At 36.8% G+C, this 18,386-nt stretch overlaps 3 protein-coding genes across 6 annotated transcripts in view; all 3 read right to left on the reverse strand.

The window, feature by feature from the left end:
• Nucleotides 1-6,353, reverse strand: part of LOC109830493 (fanconi-associated nuclease 1 homolog) — a 20,321-nt gene extending 13,968 nt beyond the window's left edge. For 2 of the 3 annotated variants that reach the window (XM_020397758.1, XM_020397757.1), the window contains exons 1-6: nt 6,127-6,353; nt 5,880-6,027; nt 4,470-4,963; nt 4,290-4,394; nt 3,611-3,875; nt 3,461-3,523 (exon numbers count right to left, since the gene is read on the reverse strand). In XM_020397758.1, the coding sequence (XP_020253347.1) occupies nt 3,461-3,523; nt 3,611-3,875; nt 4,290-4,394; nt 4,470-4,963; nt 5,880-6,027; nt 6,127-6,243 (1,192 nt within the window). In that variant the 5' untranslated portion in view covers nt 6,244-6,353. The remainder of the gene's footprint in view (nt 1-3,460; nt 3,524-3,610; nt 3,876-4,289; nt 4,395-4,469; nt 4,964-5,879; nt 6,028-6,126) is intronic. The other variant, XM_020397759.1, reaches the window with a different exon arrangement.
• On the reverse strand, nt 6,830-9,643 carry LOC109830494. Of its 2 annotated transcripts, none has more exons than XM_020397761.1 (6): nt 9,380-9,643; nt 8,567-8,627; nt 8,362-8,421; nt 8,189-8,264; nt 7,966-8,025; nt 6,830-7,392 (listed from the first exon to the last, which is right to left on the reverse strand). In XM_020397761.1, the coding sequence occupies exons 1-6, from the start codon at nt 9,396-9,398 to the stop codon at nt 7,264-7,266; spliced, it is 405 nt and encodes a 134-aa protein (XP_020253350.1). In that variant the 5' UTR covers nt 9,399-9,643; the 3' UTR covers nt 6,830-7,263. The 2 variants fall into 2 exon arrangements, with proteins under 2 accessions (XP_020253350.1, XP_020253349.1); XM_020397760.1 differs by having other exon boundaries at nt 8,362-8,462; nt 9,380-9,642.
• Nucleotides 12,246-18,386, reverse strand: part of LOC109830929 (senescence-specific cysteine protease SAG39-like) — a 7,493-nt gene continuing 1,352 nt past the window's right edge. The window contains exon 2 of the mRNA XM_020398282.1: nt 12,246-12,301. Coding sequence (XP_020253871.1) covers nt 12,246-12,301 — 56 coding nt within the window. The remainder of the gene's footprint in view (nt 12,302-18,386) is intronic.

An 18,386-nucleotide genomic window follows, 5' to 3' on the forward strand; every position in this document is an offset into this window, starting at 1 on the left:
CAGGGGCGGTTTGTTGGAACTTCTTGGCTAGTCAACAGGATCCTTAGAGCATTTCTGGAGCTTTGGAGATCGGCAGCAAGATCTTCTTCATCCTTGGCTTATAACCGACTTTCGGTTAAATCAACTCTTTCATAGAGTTTTAAACTCGTTCAGAGTTCTCCACAACGTCAAATCGTGAGGAGAAGACCACGTTCCAGTGAAACAAGACACCAGATCGTCAACGGAGAGCAAACTCGACGCGAGCAATCGAGGGAGGCATCTCATCGCCACCGTGAAGAACCCAGATTTAAACAAAGGGGAGAATCCAGATCATTCTCCTCTCTTTTGTAATCATGAAATCCAATTGTAACTGAGATTAAAGGAATACAAATCAATTTTTCTTTATTTCTTTTACTGCAAAATTTCCCACAAACAGTCATCTCCTACAATTTTCCCGCCACCGGAATAAAAAAGGTACTAGTCTTTTGCAAGATACTAGGTACCCTGCTGATGAGCATATTTGTACTGGGAAAAAAATAAAATAAAAATAAAGTACAATACACCAAATATTCTAGCCAATAAATAGCAAGGCAGTGAACTTTAAAGGGTTATTCTAAAGTTTTTGGAAGTTAAAGATGTATCATTATCAGTAGCCTAGAGTTGAGGGACTCAACTATAAAAATAGACGCGGATTGTCCTGGAAAGGGATTTGTAAAGGACAAAAAGCAACTATCCACTAGTTCTATTGCCATGGATAATACAGAGAAAACAACTCCGATGTTTACTCTGGACGAAATGATATTAAACATAAAGGCTCTGTTTGGTTTGAAGGGAAATAGAAGAAAGGAAAAGAAAGTGCAAAAGAAAGTAATTTTTCTTTGTTTGGTTTGGAAGAAAACAAAAAAGAAAATGAATCTTAAAATCACTGTAGAAAAACACCCATATAGCCAGTTCTTTTCCCCTTTCCTCACTTGATCGGAGTGAAAATGAGAGAGAAGGAGAGAAAATCGCCTCCTTCAAAATTCCCGACTCCATCGCGACTCCATCCTCTCTCTCTCTCTCTCTCTCTCTCTCTCTCTCAAATCTCCTTGAGCTCTCTCTCGTCATTCTCTCGGATCTCTCGCCCTCGACCTCCCTCAGATCTCCTTCTTCCCCGCTGCCGGCATCCTACCGCGCCACCACCGTGGCCGCCGCCTCCTAAAACTCATCGAGGTAACCTTAATCTCTCTGTACCTTTCATCATTTTTTACTTTTTTTAGAAAAATCAGAGGTCTATTTTGATCTAAGAGAGGAAGCCAAGCCATTGTCGAGTTCACCAACACTTGAAAGGTATCAAAATCCGCCCACATGATCTTCAATTAGGTTTTACTTTCCAAGTGTTTGATGAAATGCTCCTTAGACTTTTTTGTGAAATCTTGTAACTTCTGTAGTTTTCAAGTTAAAGTGCAAAATTGGAAGATTATATTGAATTTATGGTATTAGGTTGAGTCTGATTGATTATGATGTTTGATTGGTTATTATATTGTTAATCAATTCCATTTCAATTTGCTCCAAATTTTATTTTTTTTGAGAAACCGGAGTCTCTAGAAGCTAGGTATAATGCTCCAAAACCCTAATATTACTTAATTTTAAGTTCTCAGATTTTACAAATGATACTGTAATATCACAAATTACACATATCATTCTTGAACAAAATTCATACATAAATAGATTATGTATATATAAAAGTAAGCACAGTGCTAGGAGGTAATTTAATTTACACTCAAACTACATGTTTGCATTTTACCACATAGTTCATAAGTTTAAGGTAAAATGACAAAAAAATTTACTAACATTCCTTTGTTTTTCTTACACTCTAATTACATGTTTGCATTTATCATCTTCGCTCTAATTACATGTTTTTAATTTAACATTTGAACAAATATGATGCACAATAAGAAATATGTTGGCAATACAGTCTTACAGGAAATTAATTTCAGAATGTAATGTCTCATACATGATGCACAATAACAAATATGATTCTAGCTTCCAGAATGTAATGTCTCATACATGATAAGGATTATGAAGGTTCTGAGCTTGATAATTTGTGGGAATGATTGTTTTTCTTTCACATTGATAGGAAGGGCATAAACCTGACAAGATAATTACTATAAACCTCAATGTGGGAGGTTGTCTGATGCAAAACGCAAGCAATGGGAATACTGGTGTCATGATAAATAATCGTGAGATAACAAAAGTTGAGCTGCAGATGCAATCTAAACATAATGTATTTACATTAGGTGTAGAAGAAATCCAAACATCACAGGAAACTGACATTGAAAGAAATAAGTTGCATTTGGAATTTACTTTGATTTTGAGCATTATTAGGCTCAGTTTTGCATTTAAATACAATAGAATTCTCCCCGATTGCCTCTCATTATCCAAATGCAATATTATTAGACTTTAATTCTAACATTTGTTGTCATTTCTTCACAATCCCTAGAAATAGATGACACGAATGATGCATGTCTTAGTAAGATTAAAAACTTGGCTCTTTATTTATAGTAACAGTAGTAGAAATAAAAATCGTGCTTGAATACCTAGTTTAGAATTTTAAGCCAAGTTGCCTGCTTGACAAATCCAATGTGGAAAACCTTGTAGTTTTCCTCGCATTAGAATGCTTTCTTATCAAAAGTAATTTTGATGATTAATTCTAGAATGTCATAAAGTGGTATAGCTATCTGACAAGAGTCTATTCAATTTCAAGTGCTCCATTCCTAAATCTCGTACAATTGATATGAAAGAACAACCATGGAAAAATATGAATTCTTAAATATTGCATTTTTTTACTGACACAATAAAGGCTAAGAGTTCCATTTTGCATCAAATGACATGTAAACATCTTCCCACTTACATTTCATCACATCAAGATCTCCCTACCTCACTCTAAAGCTCTACAAATATCTCCCACCAAAGTTAGATGCATGAGTTTTCTGATACCAGAAATTGACTGAATATTAGCTGTAAGCAAAATATAAGAATATCTGTACTACATATTGTCATTAGTTAATAAGTGGGAAACTAAGAATTGGAAAGCCTGATAAACATAAACCTACAGTAAGATCCTTAGTTAAGTTCTGCCTCTTTTTTTTTGGCTCAATAACTTCGGCACCCACTACTAATCAAACCAGAGTCACTCCCCAAAGGAAATGTTATTCAGTGTCTAAGCCAATCGACCAAGCAATATCGAATGATTTTCTTCTTCCTCCTCCTTTCTGCGCCCCCCAAAAAAAAAAAAAAATTCCACCCTCCCTCCGCTTCTTAAGAAATTCTTCAGTATGTCCAGAGAAATTTTTTTCCTTTTCATCTTAGAGTTCATCCCAATAGTTTACAGAAAGAGAGAATTCGACTGATTGACTCCAAACGCATCGACTTGATACATCTGAGACCATATAACCATAGTGTTTGTAAACTTTGCATAAAAATCAAGAGAATTATGTACCTTTTCTCGTATATATTCGAACAAAGAGTCTCTGAGCATTGTTGCTTAATGAGTCAAAAGATCCTGTGATAATATAATATAAGAAAGCATATCAAAAAAGTCAGAACACTAAGATAAACATATTGATTAGAAAAAAAGTCAGCCAAATACCTAAAAGCAACTTTTCTTCACTCGTAAAAAGGTGAGTATGATTATTTACAACTTCTTCAATCATTAAACAGAAATTTTGTTGGTATTTTGTCATGCTAGGAGGATTTAGTTTGCCATATTCGGTAACACGTTTCACATTTTCCCATAAGAACTCAAAATTCTGTTGGCCATCATGTTCCCCTTTACCAGAAGCAACCATTTTCTCACAAACAAGTTGAATGGGAACAGGATCAAGAGGATGTTCAGAAATAGAGATCACAGATCCCTGCAAGGAAATTCAATAATTAGATAATATTATAAGATAAGAAATAAGGATTTTGCACCATTAAAGAATACATAAGAAAGATTAAAGCTCGAGATATTTTGTAAAACATATTAATACGAGAACTTCAAGAAAAAAGACAAGAAGGAAAAGGAAGAAAACAAAAGTGTGAAGCAGTTTTCCATAGTCACTCCGTATTGGAGAGATAGTTAACAGAAAATATTTACGGCACTTTGTTCCGGGAAAAAGAAGATACTTATGTTCCCTATATACTTAAGAAACTAGCTAAAAGATGTCCCATATTATGTCAGTTTGTCACATTGGGTTTAAATCTCATTATATATACTTCTAAATCAACATGAAGCACTTCATTCATAAAGAAAACAATGAAGAAATTTTTAATCACATATGTTATACCTCGCATTTTAAATGATGGTTATCCATTAAGGGAGATAGAAACTTAGCCAATTCTCGAGGTAAATATCCAAGCATATTTCCAGCTCCTAAATCAGTAGAAAGCACCTACACGCGAGAATAATCTCTGTTTTTAACTGAATAATACAATCTAAGAAAACACAAGAAAAAACCAAACTGAACCTTGATAGCATGCTTATCCTTGGCATTTTGAGGGTCTCTTGAAAGAAATAGTTGACAACCTTGTTGAAGCTGAATATTATCATGAAACTTACGACCGACGATAAAGGTTTCAAATGCTGCTAAAACTTTAGAATCTTCAACTCCAAACGTATCAACCTTAGGTACCATGGTGCTTTGCGGGACAATATTTTCATTAGCTGTGTTTTCAACAGTTTTTATTTCCATTTGAACATCAATACATTTTGTTAATTTGCTCACATCTTGTGCACCTGATGCATGTTCAATTTTCTCATTATTTTCAGAAAGAATTCTTTCAATTGTCATTTCAGAATCAGATATTTCTTTTCCACCAACCAATTCGCCTTCTCTTATAGCTGCTCTGGTATTATCTAAGACCCCTGCAGAGGTTTTACTCGCGGATATGGGACAAAATTTTAATTGAAGAAGGGTACGCTGAGTTAACTTTTTTTTAGCTCCCCTTGTTAGGCAGATGTCTGCAAATCAAGTATAAACAAAAGATTTAAAATCTTTGAGCAAAACTTATGGTAGATTGTTACAAGAAAACAGAACAATACAATTATAAATAAAAAATGTATCAAAGTTGGGATGGAAATTAAACCGAGCTAGCCAGAAAATGGGCTGATTCTTTTGTTTAATACTTTTTAAGCACTCCCCATCCCCACTGGAATGGAAATTAAACCGAGCTAGCCAGAAAATGGGCTGATTCTTTTGTTTAATACTTTTCAAACACTCCCCATCCCCACCCATTTTTCCTATAAATATCCCCTAAACCCCTCACTTCTTCTTCACTCCAACTCACACCCATAATAATCCTTAACTATTTTCATTCCCACAACTCACAACTCCCTCAATATTAGAAGTGAATGTATTCAAAGTTCAAGCTCTCAAGCCTCTGATCTCTCTCCACATGCAGCTAATTCTTTCAATTGATTCACGCGCCTTATCTTTCTATACTTAATAAGTTCATGCTCTCAAAAAAAAAAATACAACTGAATCTAACATTGGGGCTTAGGAAATAAAGACATTTTCAACTGAGGACACAAGACAGGAAGTAATTAGTGATCATCCCTAAGTGAGAAGTTAACAATTGTTCAAATACCTTTACGTGCCAGTTAGTCAATATAATTGCACTAATAATATATGCACATCAACAGCAATCATGCCCTTATACAAAACAAGCAGCTTCCCCCCCCCTCCCTGATGACAGCAAAAACAAAATAAGAGGAGACACATTGACGAAAGGCGCAAGCTTTGACCTAATCTTTCATCATTTACCTTTCCCCCTCACTAACTAGCCTATATTATAGATGCTCCACAATCAACATGAATCCTAAAATTAGAAAGTAAAACCAATTAAACAAAACATTTCGGCGAAAGAGAGAGAGATACCCAGATGGGAATTGACCATGTGATCTGTCCCTCGAATGGAGGATCCACAAACAGGGCAAGAAACCCACACAGGATCATCATTTCCTTTGATTTTTCCGTCATTGGACGTCGACGGAGCCTCTACCTCAGCTTCTTTCTCTTCTTCCTCCTAATTAAAACAGAGAAGGAAAAAAATATTGGAAAAAGGTAGAGAGAGAGAAAACGAGGAGTAGAAAGAGAGAGAGAGAGAGAGAGAGAGAGCGCTTACTTTGGGATTGGGTTTGGATTTGGATTGGAGGAGGAGAGAGAGAGGGGAAGAGAGGGTCCTCTTCCTCTTCTTGCCGATGAGCCTGCTGAGGCTCTCTCTCCCGTCTAGCCTTTGCATCAAGATTCGTGTTTTTGAGACGAGGGGCGGCCGCAAAAATCGCCCCCGCTGAGCTTCTGCCCTCCGCTTATGTAGAGTTTTTAGAGTGCCATTTTCGCTCGTCTCGTGGGGCCCAACACAATTAAATACGAGTGCCGTTTGGCAAAGGGGTTTCAGGATACGAGGGTCAAGGTCTTTTTTTTATATATAACTAGTTTTGATACACGTGCAAGGCACGTGGTAATTTTTTTATTTATTATAACATGGTTATAAAAATTTGACATGAGGAGACGGTAAATGTTCATGTGGTTGATCATTGCACAGAGCTGAAGATGTGCAGTGTTTTTTCTCATGATTTGGCCCACATTGCATCACATGGGAATGAAAAGCAAACTCTTAACATTCAGATTTGTTCAATGAGTAGACTGGAAGTTGCAGTATATAACACATGCTTCTAAGAGTTTCATATATCAAAATGAATGCAACCTCTGATATAATACTTCTCTCCTGAATCAAAAAAGACTTTAATTTGTCTGCATGAACCAATCAGATATCCTGAAGGAAAACCTAGAGGTAGAATTATTTTGACAATATGATTTCAGTAGCATAACAAAAAGCAAGAAATATGATTTGGCTTCTCAGGTTTCTTACATTGTTTTAATCTATTTACAAGGCAATGTACTCTGACTGCACCGAGAAGTTGCATACAAATATTTACACCATAATCATAGAGAAGATGCATACAAATATTTACACCATAATCATACTTAAATATTCTTTACAAAGGAATTGAGGTCTCATCAGCTAGGGTAGTATAGATGATAAAGATCTCGCAATACATGACGTTGATCCCCTTTGTCAGTTTCTCTTCTGATCAAAGAATTTACACCATGTCATGAGAAATTATAAATGCCAAGAGATATTATAAATAACAAACAGAAACTCGAGGAAGAGCGCAAAGCATCAGGGAAGTGTCCTTTGCTCAGGCTGTTGCCTTCGATGGCGTTTATTGTCAATAACAGAAGGAATTGCATCAGAACCCTAGAATTGCCATCTAGCAATTTGACAATCCCAAGAATAGCTCACAAGCATATGATAGTATGGATGCCAGCTACAGACTCTAATCACAGCGTTATGAAAGGTGATTTTTGCAACTTGGTTTCCAGTCACCTGAAATAGTGTCAAGATAAACAAATGCCAAACATCATCTCATAACATTCTCATATATCATCACGTTGATATTCTATGAAGCTTAACAACTGGGTAATGTTTCCTTACCCACAATTTGAACTGGCTAACTTCTTAAACCCACATCAGTTCTTAATTGCAGATTGGCCTCCAGTGTCATCACCCAATTGCACACAGACCCCATTGTAGTTGTATGGTTAAGAATAGACCCCCTTGTACTATCACTGAACTGTGATTAGACCCCTGAGTGAATTCGTTTTTACCCTCAGGAGGCATAATTGTCCAAAAAATAATAATTTCCTCCTTTTTTGGTGGTAAAAGAGTAAAAAAGTCACTCTGAGGGCCTATCTCCAATAATAGATCTACAGGGGATCTATGCGCAATTGGGCAATGGTACAAGGTGTCTATCCACAATTAACCCAAAAGAAAACCAAAACATATTGTGTCAATATTAGTTTTTAGTATTAAAATTTTATAATAAAAGATACTAACTACGTTTAGTGAATCATAGTGTGAATTTTTGGTAGTCCAACGAAATTTACAACATTTCAATACCTGGGAAAAGATTATCAACAGAATTATATGTGGAAGCTCAATCTCAATACACTTGGCAACCTGGGCAAACAAAAGTATCAGCCAACTGTAACAGATCTTCTACTACATCTTATGTAAATTATACAATAAACAATCTCAAAAGGTTCACAGCACAAACTTGTGAACAACAATGACAAGTCTGCAAATAGAAAAAAAAAGTTTCGAAAAACAAAATGATGCTTACACTGAGAAAGCCTAACTCATAGAGGCCAAATCCGGATAAGGCAACTAAAGGAACTGCTGATAGTTGACTCACAAATCTGAATTGTAGAAAAATAAACAAATAAATAAATGTCTATAAACAAAAAAATTGTAGGTTGGTATAAATGGAATGCATGGTAGAGATTCATAACTAACCTAGTGACATTAAGCCAAAGGCCACTGAAGTCTGAAGTGTTGAAGCTACAATTAGAGCACCTTGTGTTCCTCGCATTATATGTAAGTGTTCCTCGCATTATATGTAAGAATTTGTAGTACAAAATGAAATATATAATTTATCTTCAAAATATTAACATAACTCTCACTTCCTTTCATTAATTTAACAAAGTACAGAAGTACATACCACATCATAAATATAAACATGCTTGTCATGGGATCCCATGTAAATATATCTCTGGCCATTGCTGAAACATTGATGAAGATAAATACATAAATAATGCAAATTAAACGGACATCCTTCGGCTAAAAAGTAATCAGTGTCTTTGAAATCAGAGAAACATGCTCTATTGCTTCGTTACGTTTTAACTCAAACTTATAGCTGAATTATCACCATAAACCAAACTAACAATAAACTGCAGTCAGATTCCTCCTCAAATAATTATTCCCCCTCCCTCCCCCGCAATCTACAAAACAAAATAAAACTATAAACAGTGCAATGCTCAGAGCTGAGAACATAAAATTTATTGAACCCCAACAACGAATTTACTAACTTTTCCATATGACTGGTAATCAAATCTAATATCGGTCATCTATGAGTGATGTTAACCAAGTGACAAGAAACCAAAAAAAAATTTAAAGAGCCTGATACCTGTGCACAAGCTCAAAAATCTCTTCAAGTTTGTGCAAAACTAAAAAACCAGTATCTTTGTTACACATTTTCTTTCTTTGTACTCTATCATAAGAGCTTTTTGTTTAGAAAAGAAATTTGAAGAGCACAGGCATGGAGCTCGATGCTTGGAACAAAATGAACCTCTAAACCACTTGAATCAGTTGTGTACCTCATACATGGGCTAATATAGATAAGGTAATCTTTCTTCAAAATCCAACTTAGTAAAGTCGACAACATGAGGGAAACTATCAGTAATAGAGCATTAAACACCATCATAAGCTATCTGACTAATTCATTAGGATAATAGTAAAGATTAGATATATGTACCTCCTAAATTCAGTTCCATTTTGACAGTAACCGCATAAAGAGGCAGTACATGTGTCTTGACATCTGGATACCAGACAATATACTTTGAAGGAGCTTGCTGGTTATCTACACCAGAATCAAAATCTCCAGCATTTGGACCTGATTGTCAGTAGCCAGGAAGTATCATCTCTGTTCTTCCCAAGATTACATGACAGATCATCATATGCTTCAGCCCATCTTCACTAATTGGTGCGGAAATAAGGCTGCAAACCATTTAGCATGAACGTTAAGTTAATGTAAATACTAAAAGTCTGGAAAATTGTATTTGTTAGAATTCGAGGAATAAATAGAATTCAAGTATCTGTTTTATACATTAATATGTCTATAATCAGATACTTATATTATACTGCATGCAGAAACAAGTATTAGTCATGTACTATGAAGTGGTTAATGATAGGCTGTTTTGATGATTTCTATTGATATTATTTGTTGAATCACATGTAATTCATCCAAATTTACATTTTTTGTGTTTTCCCAATTGTAAGCATGTAATTAACAATACAGTATTTTTTAGCTAAAAGTGGTTTTGTTGAAAGATACATCAAGCTACATTCATGACGACGAATATTGACTGTATTTTTTAGCTAAAAGTGGTTTTGTTGAAAGATACATCAAGCTACATTCATGACGACGAATATTGACTATTATCCCCTATTTTCATGTTAGACTTCTAAAGATACATCAAGCTACATTCATGACGACGAATATTGACTATTATCCCCTATTTTCATGTTAGACTTCCTGTTCATTGTTATATTTTGAATATATTCCCGATAGTAATAATTAGCCACGGGATACATCACTTTTAAACAGAGGGAGGTAGTATTTGTAAAGAATTTGATTTAAGAGCTGAAATAGAGCTTTGGAAGGAAATACAAAGGGGATTGGTAAACCTTTTGCTTTGATGTCTTCCTTATTTCCTTTTCTTCTTAAGGCATCTAAATGATTTATAATTCAAACCAGGTTGTCAAGAATCCGTGCTTGAGGAAGCTGGCATTACATATATTTAAAGTATCATTTTACAACTATTTTTTTTACAACCACACCAACTGTCAATACTTGTACAGTGCTTCAAATTTTGTTGCTGCTGATTCGGTTGTGTGTACTACTTCATGTAATGGAACGTCATCACAGGCTTACATCACAAAGAGAGACATGTGGGCTGAAGAAGAAGCAAAGTTCTTGTGAGTTGGAGAGGTATTGCATCCAGATGATGGGTATTTGAGTAGTCAAGAAAGATGGAAGGTCTTTTTAATGTTGTGTGAAATGCTAGAGTATGGAACACATTTAGTTGAAGATGCTTTAAACTTCATATTCAAGCATTTGTTTGTTAGATTGGCAGGAAAATACTGTATTTATGAGTTCCGCCATCAGTTCAATTTCCAATTTTTCAGGCATGATGATTTTATGTTTCCTACAGTACGACGGGTAATAGTTATAGTTATTTATGCTAAGACTTCCCTTGTTGCTCTCCAATTTCTTTGAAGGAAAATATGAAATCACTCTATATTATGGCTAGTTAAATGCAACCCCCTTATCTAAGCTTATAACTTTGTCTTTTTCCTATTTATATGTCTTCTTTTTTGAAAGGAAAATGAACAAGAAATGTTTTCATAAAACATTATCAACTATCAACTGGTTAATCAGATCTTTTTTAGCAATAATAAATTTCACACTTATATGTCAAAAAGTTTAGACTTCTAAAATAAATTTTAAATAAATTAGAGTTTTTCTTTTAATTTATTTTTTAGATTCATTATATATTGGCCGTATATTGTCATTTATGTAAGAATAACCTTTTGTGTAGCACACATTAGAATGTCCTAAAAAAATAATTCAACATATATTTCGACGCCAGTGTTTGAATAAGCAAGAAGTTAATGAAACCACCTTAAATAATGATATTAAAAATTCTTTTTTTGTGAAGTTACAAATTATAAGCTACGGTTTCTCAACATTAATCCTAATAGCATAGCAAGTGTTTGAACAATCTAAGAATTTCCAAAATAAAAATCTAAATCAAAATTTAAAAATTAATCATGACATACCATAAATTATTCTCTAAAAACCTTGCTCAATTTCTTTGATCCCATGTACTTTATTATTAATGCTTAAGATACCATGCTGAGATGTGGTTACTTGATTTGATGTTAGTTTGTTTGTAAATCATATTAGGCATCTTATGTAAATATTTCCTGCTTGACTTGGCTATATTTGCAGTTTTGAGCGCATAATTGCATGTAGTGAATTATAGAGGGTAGCCCTCGAGCTGTGCAAATAGCACATGGAGACTTTCTATAAAAAGTTTGGTGTGATTTGATTTATTTTAGTTACTTTCTCGCACTAAAAGATGTATCATTATGTGTTACGCAAAAATAATGCAATGATCTTGTTTTCCAAGATCAATGGAAAGTCCACAGACTATAGAAACCAAAATTATGTTGGTCAGGTTTGGTTACTGTACAACATAGTTTGTGCATAAATATTTGGGATATATTATGGTTTTGTTTGCTCAGGCATTAATCAAATGTTTACTCTTGTAATTATATATATTATTATTTCTCAATAAGATGTATATATATTGCAGGCTATTGCAAGAAATCTCCCTTCATCAGATATCATTGAGTCTACATTTGTTGCAGGACCAGGTTTTGTGAATGTAGTTCTGTCAAGCACATGGGTGGCTCAGGTTGTGTTTTACGAGGATTACAAGCACTTTATTTTTTATTATATATAAACTGGAACGCGCACATTCTTTTTCTAATTCTACTCTAATTTCATTATGGTTTATTGTGTAGTATATTCAAAATATGCTATTGAATGGTATCTAGACAAGGGCACCACTTTTATCAGTTAAAAGGGCGGTGGTTGACTTTTCTTCACCTATTATTGCAAAAGAAATGCATGTTGGTCATTTAAGGTCAACTATAATTGGAGACACTTTAGCTCGAATGCTGAAATTCTATAAACTTGATGTTCTACGACGGAACCATGTTGGTGACTGGGGTACACATGTGCATATACTCTTTGGTGACTGTTTCTTACTCTTAAAATTATTGATAAGTCTCATAATATGCTTGGTATAACAAAGGGCAAGGTTGGGTTATGAACATGAGCTTGCAGGCAAGGATCAGATTAGCAAATTAGTCTCATAATATGCAATTCTTCGTGAGCGTCAGCAACACTTTCATATAGTTCATTTTAAATTTAACTAATACTATCATCTTCCGTGAATCACTGTAGTTTTTTATTTATCACTTAGTAAATAACACAGTTGTTTTAAGTAAATACAAATATTATAATTGAAGTGTCTAATGGAGTGAAGAGAACCAAATTCTGATACAGATGTGAAACAAATTGTTTTCAGAGTTTTATATCACATGAAGAAGTAAAAATATTCTTGTAGAAAATCATAGTCTAGCAAGGATCTTAATCTTAACTTATTAAAAGAGTCCATGTGGAACCTTTGAGCAAAAGAGGACTCGGAGACAAAAAAAAATTTTCTAATGCACTCATTCCAACATAAACATCATGCATGCATGCAACAATCTATTGTGCTTTTGTTTAATGACATCTACCGTGCTATTGTTAATCAAACTATGAATTCTTTTAAACTTTATTTCATACCGCAAAGTTTAGTACTAACAAAACCAACCTTTCATGTGAAAAAGCCTGGTAAAAAGTTTTCATTTAAAAATAAAACAACGAAAGAGCAAAAAACTATACAAGATATGAGTGGGAAATACGCACAGCACATCTACATTAATTAATTTCTTGCCATATATATTTCTATGGATAGTGCAGACTGTAATAATACACCATGCAGAAAATTTGAAGTATGTAGGAAAAAAAATAAAAAGAGTATCTGAATTATGAACGCCTTCATCCAAACTGAATCATGTAACCTCCTAATTGAACATTAACACGGCTAGCATTTGACGCTTGAAAAAACGACCCAATAAATGAAATGATATTATGATATTTGAACACAATTGAGAATCAAGATACAAGTATTAAAAAATAAGATCAAAGCGTGCGATACCTTGCGGTACAGATTCACAACAAAAACCAAGCTAGCATTTTTACTTCATTTATGAACTGCTCTCAATTTCTATATACTAAATTTTCAGGCCTTTCACATAAAAAGCAAGCAGAAGCAAAACAATTCTAACGTATTAGTTTTTCTTTTTCCATCAAAAATTTATGTAGCTGAATGCAAAGTGAGAAACATCTAGTATGACAATTTTCTTGAAAGTGAGAATCCTTAAAGAATATGGTTCATTGAAGGTCTATTTGTATCAATCATGGTGATAAAATCAATTGTTATGATGTAATAATATATCCTCATGTTTTTAACTGCTTTTAATGTGGGAACATTTTTAAAAAATTCTGAAAGAGGAAATTAGTGATTAAACTGTTAACGGTCCATTTAACAGAACATACGGGGGGAAAACTCAGTGCATATATCAAATTATTCAACTCAAAAAAATGAAGTAAATGCCCGATTTCGGTGCAACGAGAATAGGTGGATTCGCTAGATATTTCTTGATATCTTCGAATGCCTTCTGACATGCTTCATCCCAAATGAACGACACGCCTTTCTTTGCGAGTTTGGAAAACGGTTGACATTTTCCGGACAAGTTCGATATAAACCGACGGATATATGCTAATCGACCTTGCAATCCTCTGAGTTCTTTAAGATTTCTTGGAGGCTGCAGTTCGTTTATCGCCTTCACCTTATCAGGATCAATATGAATACCTTTTGTGGTGACGACGAATCCAAGAAATTTGCCGCTCGACATTCCCAGGAAGGATTTAGTCGGGTTCATTTTCAGCTGATGAGTTCTCATAAGCTCGAACATTGTCTTTAGATCGTTAATGTGGTCATTTTTATCACGACTCTTAACGACTAGGTCATCAACGTAGCATTCGACTGTCTTCCTAAGGTGTTCTTGAAAGATCTTCGTCATCGCCCGTTGATACGTAGCACCGGCGTTCTTCAAACCGAAAGGCATAACGGTATAACAAAAGACGCCAAGAGGTGTTCTGAAAGCTGTATGCTTTTCATCATCCGGATGCATCTTGATTTGATTATACCCAGAAAATCCATCCATGAACGACATTCTTTCAAACCCGCATGTGTTGTCGATAATGACGTCCGTAATCGGTAGGGGAAAATCATCCTTGGGGCATGCTGTATTCAGATCTCTGAAGTCAATACAGATTCTGATTTTTCCGTTCTTTTTGAGGACTGGAACGATATTGGCCAACCATTCAGGATGTTGTTCCTCTCTGACAAAACCCGAGTCAATTAGCTTCTTAACTTCAGCTTCTATTGCCTCCATAATTTGCGGACGAAACCGTCTTTGTTGTTGCTTGACAGGTTTAGCATCCGATTTTATGTTAAGGGTATGCATTGCTACATTTGGGTCGAGTCCTGGCATATCTTCGTAGTTCCATGCGAAAACGTCGATATACTCTTTAACGAGGGCAATTAATTCCTCTTTTTCGTCTGGCGGGAGATCACCGCTGATAAATATAGGCTTCGGATTATTTTCGTCACCCATATTAACTTGAACCACTTTATCCTCGGTAGGAGGTTCTCTTTGCTCAAATCGATCACCGTATTGGATATTCATGTAATGCATCCATGGATCTTCCCAAACAGGTAACTGATCGTCTTCTTCTGTTGTGGAAGGGTCAACCGTCGCCATGTTCGACATTAGGGATTTGAATCTTTCACCAATGCTCACGTCAGAATCCCAATTTGAAGTGTCGGATGAATGTCCGCTCCTATCTATTAATTGGTTAATGATTTGTTGGCCATAATCGTCTTCGGATGAATCATAACCCAGACCTCTATTACGACTGTAGTAATTATCTGGTTTTCCTTTTGGTACATAGGTAGAACGGGGTGGAACCCTAATACCTTGACCAAAATAAAGGCCTTCACCAAGTGAAAGGTCATAGCCTCGACTCATCATATAATCATTCGCTTGAGAACTATACCGAGAGAAGTGTCGCCCGGGTTTTTCTTCATCCGAATTACTATCTAAGAAATGATCTGGAGTGGGGGATGATTCCCCTTTTCCAAAGATTATCTCTTTTTCACCCCCTGCCTTTGCGGGTAGGATCATAGTTGTTCCAGATGAGCTTTGGAGGTGTTTCGTCGCCGTACAAGACGAACGAAGTGGCATATGTAGACTAGAGTCGTCGTACAATTTCTGCATTACATCATCAAGACAATGCGAGTACTCTAAATCATGATTTATTATTTCATCGGCAAGCTGCCAGTTACAACTTTCGTCCGACGATTCATCACCGTCAAGATCGATTACAAGAGGTTCAATGTCATTTAGTACAAGACCTTCACTATAATCGAGCCCGGCTTCGGTATCAGCTTCTTCTCCGCTGTCCGTGCCATGGGCCGATGGTTCAGTTTCGGACTCAGCACCATAAAGAAGGGAGTCAGTAAAGTAATTTTCTAACCCCTTGAATGGTTGCTTATCCGCGACCACCGTCTTGACCTCCTCATTAGTGTCGACATATTTCAAACACTGATGGAGGGTGGAGGGAACTATAAGATTACCGTGGATCCATGGGCGACCCAACAGTAAGTTATAGGAAGTCTCCGCATCGATCACATAGCAGGTGACTTCAGACTTCAGATCTCCGAGTTGACACTTCACCCGGATTTTTCCCAACGGTCGTGACCCGCTTGTGTTGAAACCATAGATAACCGTTCCAGTGGAGGCTAACTTGCTGGCGGGAATTCCGAGGTGGTACATCAAACGAAGTGGCATGATACTAACAGCGGAACCCGGATCGACTTGGATCCGGTTAACCATGCTCGAACCGATATATCCAGTAAAATATAACGGTCTATCATGCTTTGAATTCCTGACTTGCATGTCTTCTTTTGTGAAAGCAATGCAAGGAAATTTGGTGGCTGCCAGATTGCAATGCTGCACTGACGATTCTGGCTCTTCAGGAGCTGGCTTGACCTGAGTTAAGAATACTTCAGAATCAGCCAAAGCTTCTTGTAAAGCTTCTCTGGTTTCTTTTGAGAGGCGCAACAACTCGTACAATGTGATTCTTGCTGGGATATTAGCCAGCTGAGCCATAACGTCGAAACGATATGGTGCGTTCGAGCTTTCCGGTTTGTCTCGTCCAATCGGTCTACTAAAACGAGACTGCTTCGGAACTTGGACCTCTTTGTGTTGAGGTTCTTTCTCCTTTTGCTTAACAACTTTCTGAGGTTTTTCAGCTGCTACTGGTGGAGTTATGGCTACCCCCAGCTCCGTAAGAGTTTTGGCATTTGGATCTGAGGTTTCCGGATACCTATAATGGTACTCGTTTCCACTTCTTGTAGCAAAAACTTCCTGTTCTCCATCAGAAAGTGATAAAGCTGCTATATCCTCATCGTTCTTCTCGGGAATCGCCGAGGCTCCATAGCAGGACTTCTCCTTTCCCTTGCCTTTTGACTTCTTCTTTGATGTGGGTGTCGTCCACTGTTCATCTTCAAGCAAATCCGGATGAACCCAAAGGATTTCGCCGTTGGGGGCTGTGTGAGATACGAGCCCCTTCGTTGATGATTTGCATCTTGACCTTTGATACTGGCTCAGCTTGAAACCAGGACAAAGGAACCGATCCGAAACTAATAGAGACCGCGTTTGCGCCTACCTTCTTCTCCTTTGGCTTCGGTGTCACAATACCAACATCAATTAATGTTTGAATTTTATCCTTTAAGACATAACATGTCTTAGTAGGATGGTGGACCCTTCTGTGATATGCACAATACTTCGGGTCATTGGTCTTCGTTGCTTCTTCTTGGTTTGTGACCGGTGGAAGCTTGATCTTGTTATTCTCTAACAAGTATTTGAAGATGACTGGAACTTCATCATCTTTGAAAGAGTATTCCTTCGGAAATCTAGGCTCAGAAGTCTTGGGCTGCCTAGGGGGCTGCTGATTTTGATTTGGCGCCAGTTGGAAGGATGACTGCTGCGGTTGTTGTTGCGGTGGCTGTTGTGATGTTTGATGTACGTCGACAGCGGCCGCGGACCCTCTTCCTCTGCCTTGAGGATTAAAGTTCTGCTTTTGATTATTAGCTGGTGGCAGACCTCTCTCCAGATTCTTTCTCTTGAGAAAGCGTTCAGCCTATTCACCTCTCACTTTCAATTCCTTCCAAGTTTTAGTGGGCACAACCCCCATCACCTCTAACACATCCAATGACAAGTTGTTGTGACATGTCTGTAGGATGAACTCTTCTGTGAGTGGATCTCTGCAGTTCACCGCTTTGTCCTGGAATCGTTTGACAAAGACGTCAACCGATTCCCCATCCTTCTGCTTTTCATCCAACAACGTGCCAATTGAGACCTCTGTGTCATCATCGAAGAAATTGGTGAGGAATAGTTCTTCCATATCCTCCCAGCTAGTGATACTCCCGGGCTTAAGGCATCGGTACCAATCGAAGGCAGGCCCACGAAGGGTTCCTACGAATGACCGGACCATCAGGGCTTCGTTCCCGGATATTGCGCCGAGATGTGACTTGAAATAGATAAAGTGCTGAGTTGGTGAACCCCTGCCATCAAAAGGAGTAAAGTTAATCAAATTAAATTTCTGGGGATAAGGAATCAGGTCCCACTCCCTCGGGTACGGGTATGGAATGCCCGTTTTCTTCACTTCTTGAGCTGTCATCAGAGCGTTGACTTTGCTCTCAAGATCGTGCATCTTCTTGTCCTCTTCCTCACTTTTCTTCAAGTAGATCTGTGGAGGTTGAGTGGATGACTTGGTCGGACCGCTTCCGGAGTTGTCTTTATCTGGAGGAGGATCGTCGAAGATAGTCTCATCCTCTTCATTACGCCGGTTGGATTCTGTCTTCTGGCTCGATTCCGGTTGTTGTTGCTGAATCTGCAAATCTCGCATCTGCTGCATAGTCAACTCCATCTCGGTTTTGAATTCAGCTCTA

Source organism: Asparagus officinalis, chromosome 2, assembly GCF_001876935.1.
Source record: "Asparagus officinalis chromosome 2, Aspof.V1, whole genome shotgun sequence".
In the NCBI taxonomy this organism is placed as follows: Eukaryota; Viridiplantae; Streptophyta; class Magnoliopsida; order Asparagales; family Asparagaceae; genus Asparagus; species Asparagus officinalis.